This window comes from Haliotis cracherodii, unplaced genomic scaffold, assembly GCF_022045235.1.
Source record: "Haliotis cracherodii isolate W230 unplaced genomic scaffold, xgHalCrac1.p SCAF_8, whole genome shotgun sequence".
Taxonomy (NCBI): Eukaryota; Metazoa; Mollusca; class Gastropoda; order Lepetellida; family Haliotidae; genus Haliotis; species Haliotis cracherodii.
Genome location: NW_027266341.1, coordinates 9,869,972 through 9,886,549, shown reverse-complemented (window position 1 = coordinate 9,886,549; position 16,578 = coordinate 9,869,972). Strand labels below are relative to the sequence as shown.

Genomic DNA, 16,578 nt, shown 5'->3' with positions numbered 1-16,578 from the left:
TATTTTCCGTTTCAATTCTCTTCACTTTGGAAACTAAATAACCTACCTGTTGTTTAAATATACGCATACGTTGTATGTAACTACATGTATATGATTGGTTGGTTTGTTGGTTTGTTGTTTAACGCTGCACTCAGCAATATTCCAGCTATATGACGGCGGTCTGTAAATAATCGAGTATGGACCAGATAATCTAGTGATTAATATCATGAGCATCGATCCACGCATTTGGGATCGTTGACATGTTTCAACCAAGTCTGACCACCCGATCCCGTTAGTCGCCTCTTACGACAATCATATTCGCCTTTTACGGCAAGTATGGGTTGCTGAAGACCTATTCTGTCCCGGAATCTTCACGGGTCTGTAACTATATGAAAAGACGGGATCTCCTCACTTTGCCAGCACCTATTGTTCCCAGTATGTAACTCAGTCAGGCATGCTAATTGGTTAAACAATAGAAGGCATCAGGGGTCATCTCAAAATTTTGATATATGATATGCACAAAAATTTCATTATTTATTCTATATAGCCCTTCATATCATAGCATTAAATAACATTACATTTAGCATTTTGATACATTCATACACATATTTACAGTGTATTTAATTATTTTATTCTATAAAGCACTTCATATCAAAGCATTAAATAACATTACATTTAGCATTTTGATACATTCATACACATATTTACAGACCAAGAGATGTGACATTGGGGATTTTAAGCAGGGAGCTCATTTATTCAGGGTCGAGTCATCCCAGGGGTAATAGGAATTAAGAATTCAATAACAGAGTCGTTAATCAGGAATCCGGTATTAAAACTCTATTCATTTCGAAACCTGTTAACCAACAGCCTATTACTACGGACCTCTCAATATATCCGAAATATTTTGCCCCCAAATTCGTAGATAAGAACCTTGTGAATCAGGATCTCGTTAATCCGAGCTTGATAATCCTGTAAGTCCCAACTACAAGTTCTTTATAGATGGAATATACTTTTACGTCTTGGCATTCGATGAGTTCTTGACGGTGAAGGAACTAGCTGGATCCTGATTAATGAGGTTTGACTCTGCAGAGATGAATAATATTGATCCACACACGGCATTGCTTGGTAATCATAACTATTGACACGGTGCACACTTCAACCGAGAGCGAGTGTCTAATCGAGTGACTTGCCGTCGCTACATTACCAGCGCGTCTTTGGGACGAAGGTCTGCATGTAGATACGGAATAAATAGACCTATCTACCGAGCACTTTTGAACGCTTCAAGTGCACTTTTAGATTAAACTATATATACTTTGACATGTTTGACAAATTTGTTTTCCGTGGAAGGGATATTGGAGTTGAGGTGGAAATAGGATTCGAGAGTGCACTAGAGTGCAAGCGCATTTGGTGAGTTCGAGGTGAGTGTCGGGGTCACATCATGATGCATACGTGCCGCAACTCCTTTTTGGCATTCTAAACGTGATTATATTCCCCAGCTTTATTGGCATTAAGATTTAAACGTATTCCAGCATTATGACATATTTTCAACAAAATTACAGGTTTACTAAACGAGAACTTTAGCTCAAACATCACCCCTTTCCAAAAGCTGTTTCCGCGCTTGTTGGGTTAAGGGTTAATGAAGCTTTTCATCTGCATAAACGTACGCTAAAAGCTACATGGGTCTCTAGATTGCACGCAGACAAAAGAGCATTTCCGCGTGTAGTGGTTTGAGAGACGTGCGTGCGTGCGTGCGTGCGTGCGTGCGTGAGTGAGCGAGTGAGTTGAAAGCCACAGTTAAACAGTTTGTCCGTTATTTCTTTACGTGTCAGCTTAATGTGGGAGGAAATCACAAACATGGGCCAAAGTCTTTTAGATAACGTTGTTCAACGATATGTAAATATATAATCAGCGGATCCTGTACATTGAGTTGCGGTGCCTTAGACTACTGGTCTGCCGACAAATCCCTCATTTTGATAGAGCGCTAAGGGTTCACCAGACCTCCTTTGATGAGTTTGTCAGAGAGGGGTGGAGTCTGTTTTAAGATTATAATGATTGAGTTGTGAGTGAGTATGGTTTTATGCCGCTTTTAGCAATACTCCAGAAATATCATCCAGAAATGGGCTTCACACAATGTACAAATGCGAGCAATCGAACCCGGGTGTTCGGCGTGACGAGCGAACGTTTTAACCACCCGGCTACCACAACGCCCTTTTTAATGAGAATGTCACATGGTTTCAAGCAGGCTTTGGCACAGAAGGTGTATGGATTATTTTTTTTAGTAGCAGGCTAAAATTCAAACACAACTCATTCTAGTAGCAACAAGCGCTATATACCTTATCATCTCTAGTTCCAGTGACATGACCCGCCAGGAGAAAAGGGACCATTTGGGTGCTAGGAAACAATTGTGCTATCGTCGATTGCTTGACTTCAGCTACCTTTAGTGAAGATCGCAATGTGTGATTTCATGTATCTCTGTAATACGATTTGAAGCTTGTGAATTGTATTTTTATGTTCCAAAGATACTGTAGTTTTAAAATATAATGAAAAGTCAAAATGTGATTTTTCACCTCATTGTCTCATTGTTGTTCACATTATTATACACTATTATCCTTACTGATACCGGATATGTTAATAACACATTGTGAAACAAAAGAATTCACCTATAACCAATAGTAGGGATTCACTTAAACACGACAACACGCACGACAATATACATAATACCACACTCGGTATGTAAAAGTGATATATTATTTGATATCAATGTCAATATACAAAACCCTGAGGTATTCAACTCTCAGACCATCTCAGACTTCTGTTTTGTTAGAGGCTATAAATGACACATATACGATTTGAATGATAATGGGCAATGTTTCCGAGGGCATCGCCACTACCGGGAAAGCCGCGATCCGTGGCACGTACTGATGTAGAGCTTGAGGGAAATACTATTGTCAGGCACGTCATCAACATCCCTTTGCGCTCGCGTTATAATGGCCAGGGATTGTTCCCAGACCATTGCCTTCCGCTTGTAAACAGGGAGTTGTAATCTTGAACTGTTACAATGAATGTTAAACAATCTACAGAAAATCAATTCCTGTCAAAAATGGATTCTCTACCTGACGTAGGACGAGGTCGTAAGCTTCTTCTGAAGAAAGGTCAAGGACGATGTTTTTGTAGGACCCGGCGTAACTTCTGTCAAGGTGACGTAATTCGTCGTGGATGTCTCGGACGTCTTGCAGACGCTGTACGGCGAATCCTTCGACAAAAGGTTGATCTCGGAGGGACCAGAATATCTGCTGCAGACGCAACAAGCCTGGAAATATAGTTTGAGTGTTAAAGAGGAACTTGGGTCGTGCCAGTTTGCATTGTGGTAATTTTGATGAACCAAACGTATCAAATACAAAGGTTTATGATTGTGTTGCGTCACTCTACCAATAATACCATATTCTAATTACATGGTCAACGCGTGTCCGTACTCAAGGATTGGTGTAGTGGACACAGCGGCTGCCCGGTGAGATAAAAGTCGGTGGTTCGACCCTCTCGCCGCGCATTTAAAAAGACGTTACAAAATGGTTCTTGTTGTTACCCTGCCTTGCGCTCGGCATTAAGATGATAAAACCAGTACTGGTCGGCTGGGTGTCAGTATAATGTATGTTAGTGAAGTATCCATTCTAAACTGCGGCATGGTATCTGAGTGGACGAGCACTATAAAACCGACATTGTTTTAGTAAAGACTAGAACAAGTAGTCACACACACACACGTACATTTTACCAGCAATATGTATATGGTCACTACCATGGTCATAGCGCTAAGATATTTTAATTTAAACTTAACACGATGTACGGCTTTTCCATTGGACAAAAGGTCGGTCACATGACCACGAAAGTGACGTGCATAAGTGTATGAACGAAACAATTTGACTACTTACACATTCTGAGGGAAACCCCGGGGGGAATATCGAAGCTATCCTAGTGAAGAAAACGATAAAATACACATCTAAACTATCGCAGTGTCAACTCGATTCGTGTCTAGACTGACAGTGACAGTCGACAGCAATCTACCTCAGTTTCCTTTTGACACATTTTTAAACACGCTGTAATGATCGGCCAGTTGATCAATGATGACTAACACATGTAACCGCCACAGGTTCATTAACAACTTCGGAAATCTCTCCCGCCACGTTCATCGTGTTGGCCATTTTTACGGTTTGTACTTGATGTGAATGTATTACGACGCGCTGTCATTGCTGAGGTGGGGGCACGGATGGCCCAGTCGTCTAAGGCGCCGCGATTCGCTGTGCAGAGTTGCGTCCCTTGGTCACGCCAGAAACCTATGATTGTGGGTTCGAATCCCGGTTCGCCCCGATTATGTTTCTAGGTTTGTCAGCACCATACCCGTGCTCGTGGGTTTCACCGAAGTGGTAAACGTCTGAGACCTGCATCACTTCGGGCTTTCCTCCCACATTAAGCTGACACGCCGTGATATAACTGGAATACTGTTAAAAGCGGCGTTAAACCCAACTCACTCACTCACTCATTGCTGAGGTAGTTCTTAACAGACCTTTCTCGTCCAGTGATGATACTATGTGAATACATTTGTTGTAAACAAACTACAACAGATGTTTGCAAAGCAAGTCCAGCATACATACGCTCATCTCATTTTGTGGAAAATTTTACTCCGCGATAAAACTGGTTGTTGTATGGCTGTCAGTGTAGACATGAAGTCGCACGAACTAAAATAAAATTGCATATAGATCTAGGCCTACATCTTTCGAGGTGACAAATAGTGATAGAAAAAATAATAGGAATTTGCTTTCACTTTGTGTGAGTTCATTGGAGTATGGACCTTCATAGAGTGTGGCCGAAACATTGTATGAACGTCGTTTCAAGCTCCGACGATGGAGTTACAATTATTTTATCGCAAACGATTATCCTAGGCCTATGACGTATGGGATTTAAAACAGTTTTAGCGCTTACGACTATCGTAGGTTTATGTTATAGTACGGCTGTTACGATTGTCATAGCACCAAGTATGCCCTTGGCTCTGAACGCTAACGTAATGTCGGTTTCAACTGGACAAAAAGAGTTTTGAAGTTGGCAATGGCTTTCAAAACAATCCGAAGTGGGTTTGACCTGTACCTTCGTCACTGTCATACAGGAAGTGGACCTGTCCCCAGTTGAGCTTATGAATGACGTCAGTGAGGGCGTACGTGTAGTCCGGGCGCATGTGCAGCTCGAAGTTAGACTCTTCACTGACGGCAATGCGGGACAGGCTCGGTGTGATGAACGGCATGTGGAATGTCTTCGCGAAAGACTTGACAATGTCGGTGGAGGTCATCTCTTTCTGGCCAAGTATTGCAAAAACTCCATCGCTCATCTGTTTGCATACTGCAATCAATGAAAGTAGTTATGCGTTATATATATAACAACAACAACAACAACAACAACAACAACAACAACAACAACAATACGGCGAAGATGGTGCTCATAATAGCAAGAGCGAAAACAGTAATATTTATGTTTCATTCATATAGCGACAATAACAATACGAATGATGATGATGATGATGATGGTGATGATGATGATGAAAATAATAATAACCCTGACCACAATTTTTTGAAAGCGCGGAGAGTAATATCTTGTTCAAATAATGTTGTTAATAAAATAACGGTAAATATGCAAATGAAGTTAAATTGCAAGATGTACTTTATAGCTCTGTATATTGATGCAATGTCTGCTTGCGTATTTGGAACGTTATTTTACCGATGTTTAGGCGTTTTTTGCATTCAAAACTGGCTGCATTTTTAAGAGGTCCTTTCACAAAAGGAATTGGAACTCATACATCGATTATATTAATAATAACATCTTATGTGTGGAAATGAAACCTGGGTCCTCGGCGTGATGAGTGAACACTTTAACCACTCGGCTACCCCATCGTGTGGTCACAAGGAACGCTTACATGACACGCCTATTTGCAGGGAAACAAACAAAAGAGCAACATTGCTTATGCTTAGTGTGAATATATTGCTTCTGTTAGAAATACCTGTAATACTGATACAATACTATCGTGTGTTTATGCTTTGTTTGTTTGATGTTAAAAGCCGAACTCAGCTGTAAATAGACAAACCAGAGATTGATAGTATGAGCAACGGCTCAGGTCTGAGTACGTTGTTGACACGCTATCAACCAAGAGGGACAATACAGCTATCCACGGGACTGTGTGTGTGTGTGTGTGTGGGGGGGGGGGGGGGTATTGTCGAGCCGGCTCTTTCTACGACAATTTCAAAGAGCGTCATACGATACTTCCTCAGGGGTACAATATTCACGGCGTTGGCAAAGCTTTCCAAATGTTTTGTGGTAGGCATGTGGAGGACATTTCCAAATTTGACGAATCAGTGACAAATGATGTCTGATGCAATTCCTTTTTTTGACTTGCATAATATGTTCCGTATTGTTTTAGGTGAATAATTGACTTGGCTTTGCAATGGTTAGTGACGGATGCCACGGTGTGCCAGTATTCGTTCACCTTTTTGCGAACACCTGGCATTATCACTATTTAATAGTGCTAATTAATCATAAACACATGCTTATGATAATACTAGTAGTCGTACAGTGGACTGTGCGTTAAGCAGGTGTTAGTGCATCAATGGTTACAGTTCTGGCTATGTATAAAGGGTAGTGCCAGTGAAGAATTATCGAGGGATTATTGAAGAGATAGAGTTTTCATAATTTACAACAGGTCATCCTGTTATTCAGACAACACTGTGAAGAAAGAAGACGACATATACACAACAATAAAACTAATCAATATCTTTCAGAGCAGTGTTATTTCAGAATGACCAACGCTAGTAGAGTGAGTGAGTGGTTTAGGTTTAACCTCACTTTAAACACGTCACTTTAAACTGTACTTTCATTTCTATCATTATCATCAGAAGTTGTCCATTTGGTGAAAAGAGTGGTACAGCGAGTTGGTTTAAATATTCTTTTAACACTCATTCCTTCATTTAAAATATAGTGTGTGACGTTTTAGATGAAACTGTCAAAATGACTATTTGGTGTAGACTGAAACTATGTGAGTTGGATTTGTTGTCACAAAGCTTCCACACTATTCCAAATGTTTCTATTTCAGCACTTCAAACGTAAGGTACTTTATATTCTATTTTATCTTTGGAAAACAGAAAAATCTGCTTTCAAAATTTGATACAGGTTTATTCCTAGTGAAGCAGAACAAATTTACGTTTGTGGAATAACATACTGGCAAATACAGGAAGAGTGAAATAGCTTTGGTGCAACTCGAGAAGAAATAAAAAAAAGGGTTAGCGTGCTTCAGAATAGGGTCGATCTGGAAACTTGAAACACAAATTAAGTTTCTATATACTAGTGTGATTCTTGAAGCAGGCGGTATATCCGGCCTTGACCTTGACCTGCAGATCCTTGCAATCAAAGGACAGACAAAAATGTCATGACAGTTAGAACACCAGCGGCAGAGATTTAATCCAGCATCAGAATAACCTCCTAAGCCCGCCCTGAATTTTTAAAGCCGATGACGCTTTTATGCTCCAGTATAGTACAGCATAACTAGGCTCTCATCTTTACAAATGCCATCACACGTCAGCCATCATATTTGTATGCTATATGAACATTTATCGATTAACAATAATTCCGTCTGTAAAAGAGCAATCAGTCACTGGTTATACTGTTCTAACCAGATTAATAATTTACTTCATAAAAACTCATCAAGTGATCTCAGAGCCTCCGTAGACATTTGCCACTCAGTGAGTCTTTGATGTCACCACAGAAGACCACTTTCCAGTCCGGTGAGTGTTATTGGAAAGGTTTGCTTTGAAACATAAAGCAGCAGAAAACACTCATTGGTTGATACTGTGAGTAACGTGCAACACCGTCGGTGTACGATCATAAAGTCACCGAGCTTGACAACCTGATCCATTTAGTCGCCTCTCCGCACAAGAAGTACTGTATTGGGGGACATGCTACCCTAGCACCCTCACAAGGCCATCAGTTTTGAGGTTTTGAGTGAGTGAGTGAGTTCGGTTTAACGCCGTTTTTAACAGTATTCCAGTCATATCACGGCGTGTCAGCTTAATGTGGGAGATAAGCCCTAAGTGATGCAGACCTCAGACGCTTACCACTACGGTGAAACCCACGAGCACGGGTAAGGTGCTGACAAACCTAGAAACATAATCGGGGCGAACCGGGATTCGAACCCACAATCATAGGTTTCTGGTGTGCCTAAGGGACGCCACTCTGCACAGCAAATCGCGGCGCCTTAGACGACTGGGGGAGTGGGGTTGGCATTAATGTTTGACTACAACGGAACCGTTCGGCACATTTAAATGTCTCTCGTGCTTGAGGGTAAAGTATATATATAATGTTTAAAACATATTTTTTGATACATATGGAGATGTTAATATTTGAAAGACGATCAAACCTGCAGCCCACTCGTAACTTTAGGCTGAAAATCGGGAGTTTTTGACATGGTACATATAGAAACAAGACGTACGTGCCAATCATTCGTTGATTTGAGAGCAATGATTTCGGTTCCAGGTTAAATGACAAGATTCACTTTTCAGTCTCAGGAAGTGGTATAAACCCTTCAAGTACATGTATCTACAAAGTATTACGCACAAGACCTTTGCATCAAAAATAATCGCAGAATATAAAAAACCCCACACTTTTAACGCCAACCGTTTGAAATAACCCAGTCTTTCAAACTATCATTAAAACACCTTTAAAGCCAGGGATTGAACATGTTTTGATCCCCAGCGCTTAGTGGAAGTCGACCTTTAAATCTAGACTCTCATCCTGAAAACCACTTGAATTGACTACCAGACAAGAAGGATTTATATTTAGCTCTTTCTTGACACTGACCCGAGAAAGGACTCATTCATTTTGAAAAAAAATAATTGGACTCAGGTGCATTTACTGTAAGAGAGATGAAATAGAGTGACCTGTTTTTTCAAGCTTTCCACTTCTCAATTGAACCAGTCGTGTCAGAGGATCAGTGAAGTGAAAGGTTTTCATGCTGTTCCATCCAGAGGTCTGTTTTCTTAACACTCATATTCAAAGGGAATTTCACCCAACGAACATTTCGAACTAAATCAAATAACGTTTCAAATAAATTCGTGATATCAGAACTTCGTTATTAAAAAGTTATTGTTTAATCCACATGTGACTTTGTTCATGGTTTTGCCGATATTCGTATTCTTCGCCAAAACCTTTGTATCCAAGGAACTGGCCAAAGCGTACTGGATATGACATCAACGTTTCTTTACGATCAGTTCGTAACATGTCAACTGGCAATAACTGAATGATGACTGTTTGTGCGTCCAGTCTTCTAAGGCGCTTCAATTCATTGTGCAAAGTTACTTCCATTGGAAATGCCAGGATCCTACGATCGACGTTGTTGGTTTGTTTGTTGCAATACTCCAGCTATAAGGCAGCTATCTATAAATAATCGAGTCTGGACAGACAATCCAGAAATTAATATCATGAACATCGATCCACGCAACTGGGATACGTTGACGTGGAACAACCAAGTCAGCGAGCCTGACCACCCAAACCCCCTGGCCGCCTCTTACGACAAGCATGGTTTGCTGAAGACCTATTCTAACCCGGATCTTCACGGGTCCAATCGGCGTTGACCCGAATCAATACTAATTATTGTCGTTAGTTTGTACGCGGTTGAAACGTGTGAATGCATACGTGTAGCGTGTATGACAGAAGAAAAAAATAATGATAAAATAATAAATGTGTGACAGTCTGAAGCACTGCAATTAACAGCACAGAGCTGCACCCTTAGACGATCCGCCTGTTACTTTTGTAATATTGAGAATCACAACTGGCCACGGGATATTTTTAAATGTTACTCCAATTGTCGATCTGAATAAACTGTGTTGTCTGTCCCTACCTTCCATGGAGAAGATTTGTATGCCAGTAGCAGAAATGCACTTTGTCTTAACTAAATAATCCAAGCCAAGATTGTATTACATGATTGACCCAATGCCGTGATATACCTGGAATACAAGCACATTTCAAAGCGGCGTTAAATACAGCTTGCTTACATACGGATATATACAGTTGTGTTTAAGATGTGCTCGGGTGCCACCGGTGGGACAGGATACGCCTACATTTTCAGGAACACCTGATACCGTTACCATTTGATAGTGATGGATAACCAAGGAGTGGTTTTATATCTTTCTATTGTAGTAACTGACAGTTTTAAGCTGTCATTGTAATCCCATCAAGTCAGGGGTGTACGCCTACCCCCTACCCTCTACCCCCTACCCCCTGAGATAAATAAGAAAGCAGAAATATCTGCATCCGCGCGCCAACGGGTATTAATGTCTGAATGGGGCAAATATTTTTCTTCACCGATCTTCCCACCTGAGCTAAAAATACAGAAATCTTAAATATAAGAGAAATCGCCTCGTCTATTTCATATTTAGATCGACGCATCAGGATTCAGAGTGACACAAACTGACACAAGACAAGACTGTGAGAGAAATGTTCCAGAAGGCCAAGTCTTCGGTATCTACAGTTTACACCATGCTGTTTCCAAAAGAATTTAAAAGAGCGTCATACGACTCTTACTCAATTGTTGATCCGAGTTACAACATTCAAGGCCTCATTAAAACTTTCAAAAGGTTTTATTGTAGACACGTGGATGTCAAATTTGACTCATCGTATAAGCTCCGCTTTTCGGGAACACCTGATGTGATGTGATGTGATGTGATGCGATGCGATGCGATGCGATGTGATGTGATAGTGATTCATACACACATGATTATAATACAGTCGGAATCGTACAATTGTTTTAATAAAGCTGCACTAACTCGGACCAGGCAACCTCATCAAGATGCTGCAGTGAACAGGACAAGACAACTGGGACATCACAATGAAGCCGGCTCAGGAAATTAAACCTATCAACATCTTTACATTTGATGGTATAGGACTTAGCCATAGGGTGATACAATACTCCCTCCCTATGTGTAAAGACACACCGGTCGCTTTTGCGATTCAGATATCTGTTTTCACAGATAAAAGTCAACGGTTGGCATGGAGACCGTAAAAATGAATTCCTTAGGCAGTTTATTTTCAATTTATTTTCAAGCTGTCATTCTTGGTGACGTCCCTTGCGACAACGTCAGCTGCCGCGCTCTGTACATATCTCCTGCGTCAGCTGCAACACTATGTTTTCTGTTCAGGTTTAATGAGATGCGTTCGTGGTGAGGAATATGCACTTGAATATATCAGTCATTGTGTTAAAGATATGATTCTGGCTGTGTAGATGTTTGTATGCGACCACGGAGCAACGGGGACGGAAAGAATTAGATTTTGTGAAAGATGCATTTAGGAAAACAAAGTATCATACATGAACTGTTATGTCACTGGGCGTGGAGATGATGAACGAACTGTACATTGAAATAAGTGACGAGTGACAGGTGACGGGTGACGGGTGACCGATAACGGACGGCTGTCGATCTACGGGTTACAGGTTAGGGGAAACATATGTCAGATGTCGGGTGACGTATGTTGAACTCGGACTACGGGTAACATATCTTGGAATTCGAGTGACGGATGTCGACCTGAGGACTACGAGTAACATATCTTAGCTGTCGGGTGACTAATGTCGACCTAGGACTACGGGTAACATCTCGTATGTCGGGTGATGGATGTCGACCTCGGACTACGGGTAACATATCTCATATGTCGGGTGATGGATGTCGACCTCGGGCTACGGGTAACATATCTCGTATGTCGGGTGATGGATGTCGACCTCGGGCTACGGGTAACATATCTCGTATGTCGGGTGATGGATGTCGACCTCGGGCTACGGGTAACATATCTCGGATATCGGGTGATGGATGTCGACCTCGGGCCACGTGTAACATATCTCGTATATCGGGTGATGGATGTCGACCTCGGACTACGGATAACATATCTCGTATGTCGGGTGACGGATGTCGACCTCGGACTACGGGTAACATATCTCGTATATCGGGTGATGGATGTCGACCTCCGACTACGGGTAACATATCTCGGATGTCGGGTGACTGATAAGGGGTGATGGATGACGGAATTAGATGTAGTTAGAAAAAAATACAGTTGTAGATTTATTTTAGAAATAAAAAATATAAAAGTGTTTACTGGAAATACCGGAGGTCATGAAAAAAACACACGTTGTGCTATTTTGTTAGATTGTTCTGTATGTCTTCGCGTAGTGACCGAAGCACTCAAATGGAACTCCAACCCACTATCTCCCTATGACTGGCAGTACTATCTGAACAAAGAGGGCTGGGACAGCCTAGTGGGTAAAGCGTTCGCTCGTCACGCCTAAGGCCCAATCTGTGAAGCCCATTTCTGGTGTCTGGTGGATAAAACCAGGAACCAAAATGAAAACCCTTCCGAAATGAGACACTCAAAACCGTTACACTGGATGCTTCAAATAAACACCAAATCATAACTAAACCATAACTACACGATAAACATGATAATGCATTACTGCATCCGGCATATGGTGACAGTTTATTACAGCCGGTTTAATATTTAACGGCAAATTTTGAAGATGTGATCGCTTAGACATTTATTTAGAATAATGTGTAAACAGAAATATGATATATTCATATCTGAAATGTTCACTGGTGTCTTGCTGTAAAAAAAAAAATCAGTCGAGTCTTTGCAATAATCCTGCATCGATTTATTATCTTGGGAACCATTAAGCTATCTCATCTGGATCATTTAAGTTTCTTCAGTTTTGGGGTAATTGTGTAATTCCAGCTTTTACAGTTATATGAATAGGACAATAAGGGCATTAATCTTCACGAAAGCCATTTGAAATATCAAAATGATTTATAGTTAACTTTGACTGATAATGGGATATATTCCTTTCACCATGGCTGAAGGTGTTGCAGTCAGCGGTGAGCGTTCTCTGTCTGTCCTGCAGCAGTCCCGGTGTTATCAGTGCATCCTGCTTGGTAAGGGGCGATGATTAGAGTTGGTGGGGGTAGGGTTGGAGTTGGTGTGGAATGATGCTGTTTGAAAGACGATGTGGGTGGGATGGGATGGGATGGCAGTGGGGGTGGGGTGGTGTAGTGGGTTTGTGGTGAGGTGTTCTTGTGGTGGTTGGGATGTTGCTGTGTGTATGGGCGAGTAGTGGTGGGGGCTGGGATGTTGTTGTGTTTTGGGCGAGTAGAGGTGGGGTTCTGATGTTGCTGTGTGTATGGGCGAGTAGTGGTGGGGGCTGGGATGTTGTGGTGTTTTGGGCGAGTAGTGGTGGGGTTCTGATATTGCTCTGTGTAGGGCGAGTAGTGGTGGGGTTCTGATGTTGTGCGTTGGGCGATTAGTGCTGAGGTTCTGATGTTGCTGTGTGTCGGGCGAGTAGTGGTGGGGTTCTGATGTTGTTGTGCGTGGGGCGAATAGTGGTAGAGGTTGGGATGTTGCTGTGTGTGGGGAGAGTAGTGGGAGAGGTTGGGATGTTGCTGTGTGTAGGGCGAGTAGTGGTGGGGTTCTGATGTTGTGGTGTGTAGGGCGAGTAGTGGTGGGGTTCTGATGTTGTTGTTAGTTGGGCGAGTAGTGGTGGGGGTTCTGATGTTGTTAGTAGGGCGAGTAGTGACGGGGTTCTGATGTTGTGGTGTGTAGGACGAGTAGTGGTGGGGTTCTGATGTTGTTGTTAGTGGGGCGAGTAGTGGTGGGGTTCTGATGTTGTGGTGTGTAGGGCGAGTAGTGGTGGGGTTCTGATGTTGTTGTTAGTGGGGCGAGTAGCGGTGGGGTTCTGATGTTGTGGTGTGTAGGGCGAGTAGTGGTGGGGTTCTGATGTTGTGGTGTGTAGGGCGAGTAGTGGTGGGGGTTCTGATGTTGTGGTGTGTAGGGTGAGTAGTGGTGGGGTTCTGATGTTGTGGTGTGTAGGGCGAGTAGTAGTGGGGTTCTGATGTTGTTGTGTGTGGGGCGAGTAGTGGTACGGTTCTGATGTTGTTGTTAGTGGGGCGAGTAGTGGTGGGGTTCTGATGTTGTGGTGTGTAGGGCGAGTAGTAGTGGGGTTCTGATGTTGTTGTTAGTGGGGCGAGTAGTGGTGGGGTTCTGATGTTGTTGTTAGTGGGGCGAGTAGTGGTGGGGTTCTGATGTTGTTGTTAGTGGGGCGAGTAGTGGTGGGGTTCTGATGTTGTGGTTTGTAGGGTGAGTAGTGGTGGGGTTCTGATGTTGTGGTGTGTAGGGCGAGTAGTGGTGGGGTTCTGATGTTGTGGTGTGTAGACGAGCAGTGGTGGGGTTCTGATGTTGTGGTGTGTAGACGAGTACTGGTACGGTTCTGATGTTGTTGTTAGTGGGGCGAGTAGTGGTGGGGTTCTGATGTTGTGGTGTGTAGGGCGAGTAGTGGTGGGGTTCTGATGTTGTTGTTAGTGGGGCGAGTAGCGGTGGGGTTCTGATGTTGTGGTGTGTAGGGTGAGTAGTGGTGGGGTTCTGATGTTGTGGTGTGTAGGGCGAGTAGTGGTGGGGGTTCTGATGTTGTGGTGTGTAGGGTGAGTAGTGGTGGGGTTCTGATGTTGTGGTGTGTAGGGCGAGTAGTGGTGGGGTTCTGATGTTGTTGTGTGTGGGGCGAGTAGTGGTACGGTTCTGATGTTGTTGTTAGTGGGGCGAGTAGTGGTGGGGTTCTGATGTTGTGGTGTGTAGGGCGAGTAGTGGTGGGGTTCTGATGTTGTTGTTAGTGGGGCGAGTAGTGGTGGGGTTCTGATGTTGTGGTTTGTAGGGTGAGTAGTGGTGGGGTTCTGATGTTGTGGTGTGTAGGGCGAGTAGTGGTGGGGTTCTGATGTTGTGGTGTGTAGACGAGTAGTGGTGGGGTTCTGATGTTGTGGTGTGTAGACGAGTACTGGTACGGTTCTGATGTTGTTGTTAGTGGGGCGAGTAGTGGTGGGGTTCTGATGTTGTGGTGTATAAGGCGAGTAGTGGTGGGGTTCTGATGTTGTTGTTTTTGGGGCAAGTAGTGGTGGGGGTTTTGATGTTGATGTGTGGGTGGGGCGAGTAGTTGTGGGGGTTCTGATGTTGATGTGTGGGTGGGCCGAGTAGTTGTGGGGGGTTGAATGTTGCTATGTGTATGGGCGATTAGTGATGGGGTTTGAATGTTGCTATGTTTGTTGCCAGAGGTGGCAGGGTTGGTTTGAAATAATTCTGTGTGTGGGGCGAGTGATGAAACAGCGAGTCACCGAGCCTGACCACTGATCCATTTAGTCGCCTCCCACGACAGGTGGATGTGGACCTATTCTAACCAGTAATGTTTAATGAAGGACGAAACCAAATCAGTTGGTCGTTCGTAGCTAATCCCATGGATACTTTCCAGAAATCTCTGACACTTCTCTCTGTCTGTCAAGAAGACTCGAGGACAGAGCGGGATCGATGGTGCTTGAATGTGCTTCGGGGTTACCACCGTGTCACATGTGACAGAATCCAACCAAATCCACCAGGATACGGAACATATCGTGCACGTCAGTCACTGGCCTTCTAAGGTAAAGCTTGGGAAAAGTAGGTCGGATTATTTCCGGATTATTATTGGAGACAGAGTGGCGTTTCTGTCACTTTAAGACATCGTTTGTTTTCTCTGAAACGTAGAGCTGAACCATTCTTATTTCTTTTTCAACACGTTTTTCAGGACATCCATCATATCTAGCTCTTAGGGAAATATCTTCTCAGCCAAACAACGTTGAGGCTTCTACATTGCATTCGGGGCGGTCGGGTAGCTTAGTGGTTAAAGCGTTCGCTCGTCACGCCGAAGACCCGGGTTCGATTCCCGACATGGGTACAATGTGTGAAGCCCATTTCTGGTGTCCCCCGCCGTGATATTGCTGGAATATTGCTAAAAGCGGCGTAAAACCATACTCACTCACTCACTCTACATTGCATTCATGTCTAGCGTACAGACATTGCGTGAAGGGAAATATCTTCTCAGCCAAACAACGTTGAGGCTTGTACATTCATGTCTAGCGAACAAACATTGCGTGAAGGGAAATATCTTCACAGCCAAACAACGTTGAGGCTTGTACATTCATGTCTAGCGAACAAACATTGCGTTAAGGCAAATATCTTCACAGCCGAAAAACGTTGAGGCTTCTACATTCATGTCAAGCGTACAGACATTGCCTGAAGGGAAACTGTCTCATCAGTCCCCCATCCACCTGCCCCTACCTTTTATTGGTTAATAACACATATAGCGTCGCGTTTAGAAGGTAGCAAAGATGATATCATGATGTACCTCGGAACCCTGATGGATGTGAGAAAATAATACGGCACGTATAAAATTGATATCCTAAATACGTATTGTCTGAGATGGGGTTTAAAAATAAAGACGGTAAGACTAATTATTAGTATTTAAAAATGGAGGTAGGAAATCAGGATTTGAGAAATGGTTTCTCGAGTCTTGTGATTGTGTCGTATTACAAATATTTAGGCATTGTATTTTCGAGTAGAAATATATTCACCAGAGCCTGTGAGACCCTTGAAATGCAAGGTGAAAGAGTTTTACATGTCAGTAAAAAATAAAAAGTTTATATTGAGCTATAAAAAATGCCAGTTGCATCTTCATTCAAACTGTTTGAT

The 16,578-nt window shown here is 42.8% G+C and overlaps 1 protein-coding gene across 2 annotated transcripts in view; it reads right to left on the bottom strand.

The window, feature by feature from the left end:
* Positions 1–16,578, bottom strand: part of LOC139450787 (glutamate receptor 2-like) — a 100,984-nt gene that overhangs the window by 53,486 nt on the left and 30,920 nt on the right. For both annotated transcript variants that reach the window (XM_071232621.1, XM_071232622.1), the window contains exons 3-4: positions 5,116–5,364; positions 3,093–3,289 (exon numbers count right to left, since the gene is read on the bottom strand). In XM_071232621.1, coding sequence (XP_071088722.1) covers positions 3,093–3,289; positions 5,116–5,364 — 446 coding nt within the window. The remainder of the gene's footprint in view (positions 1–3,092; positions 3,290–5,115; positions 5,365–16,578) is intronic.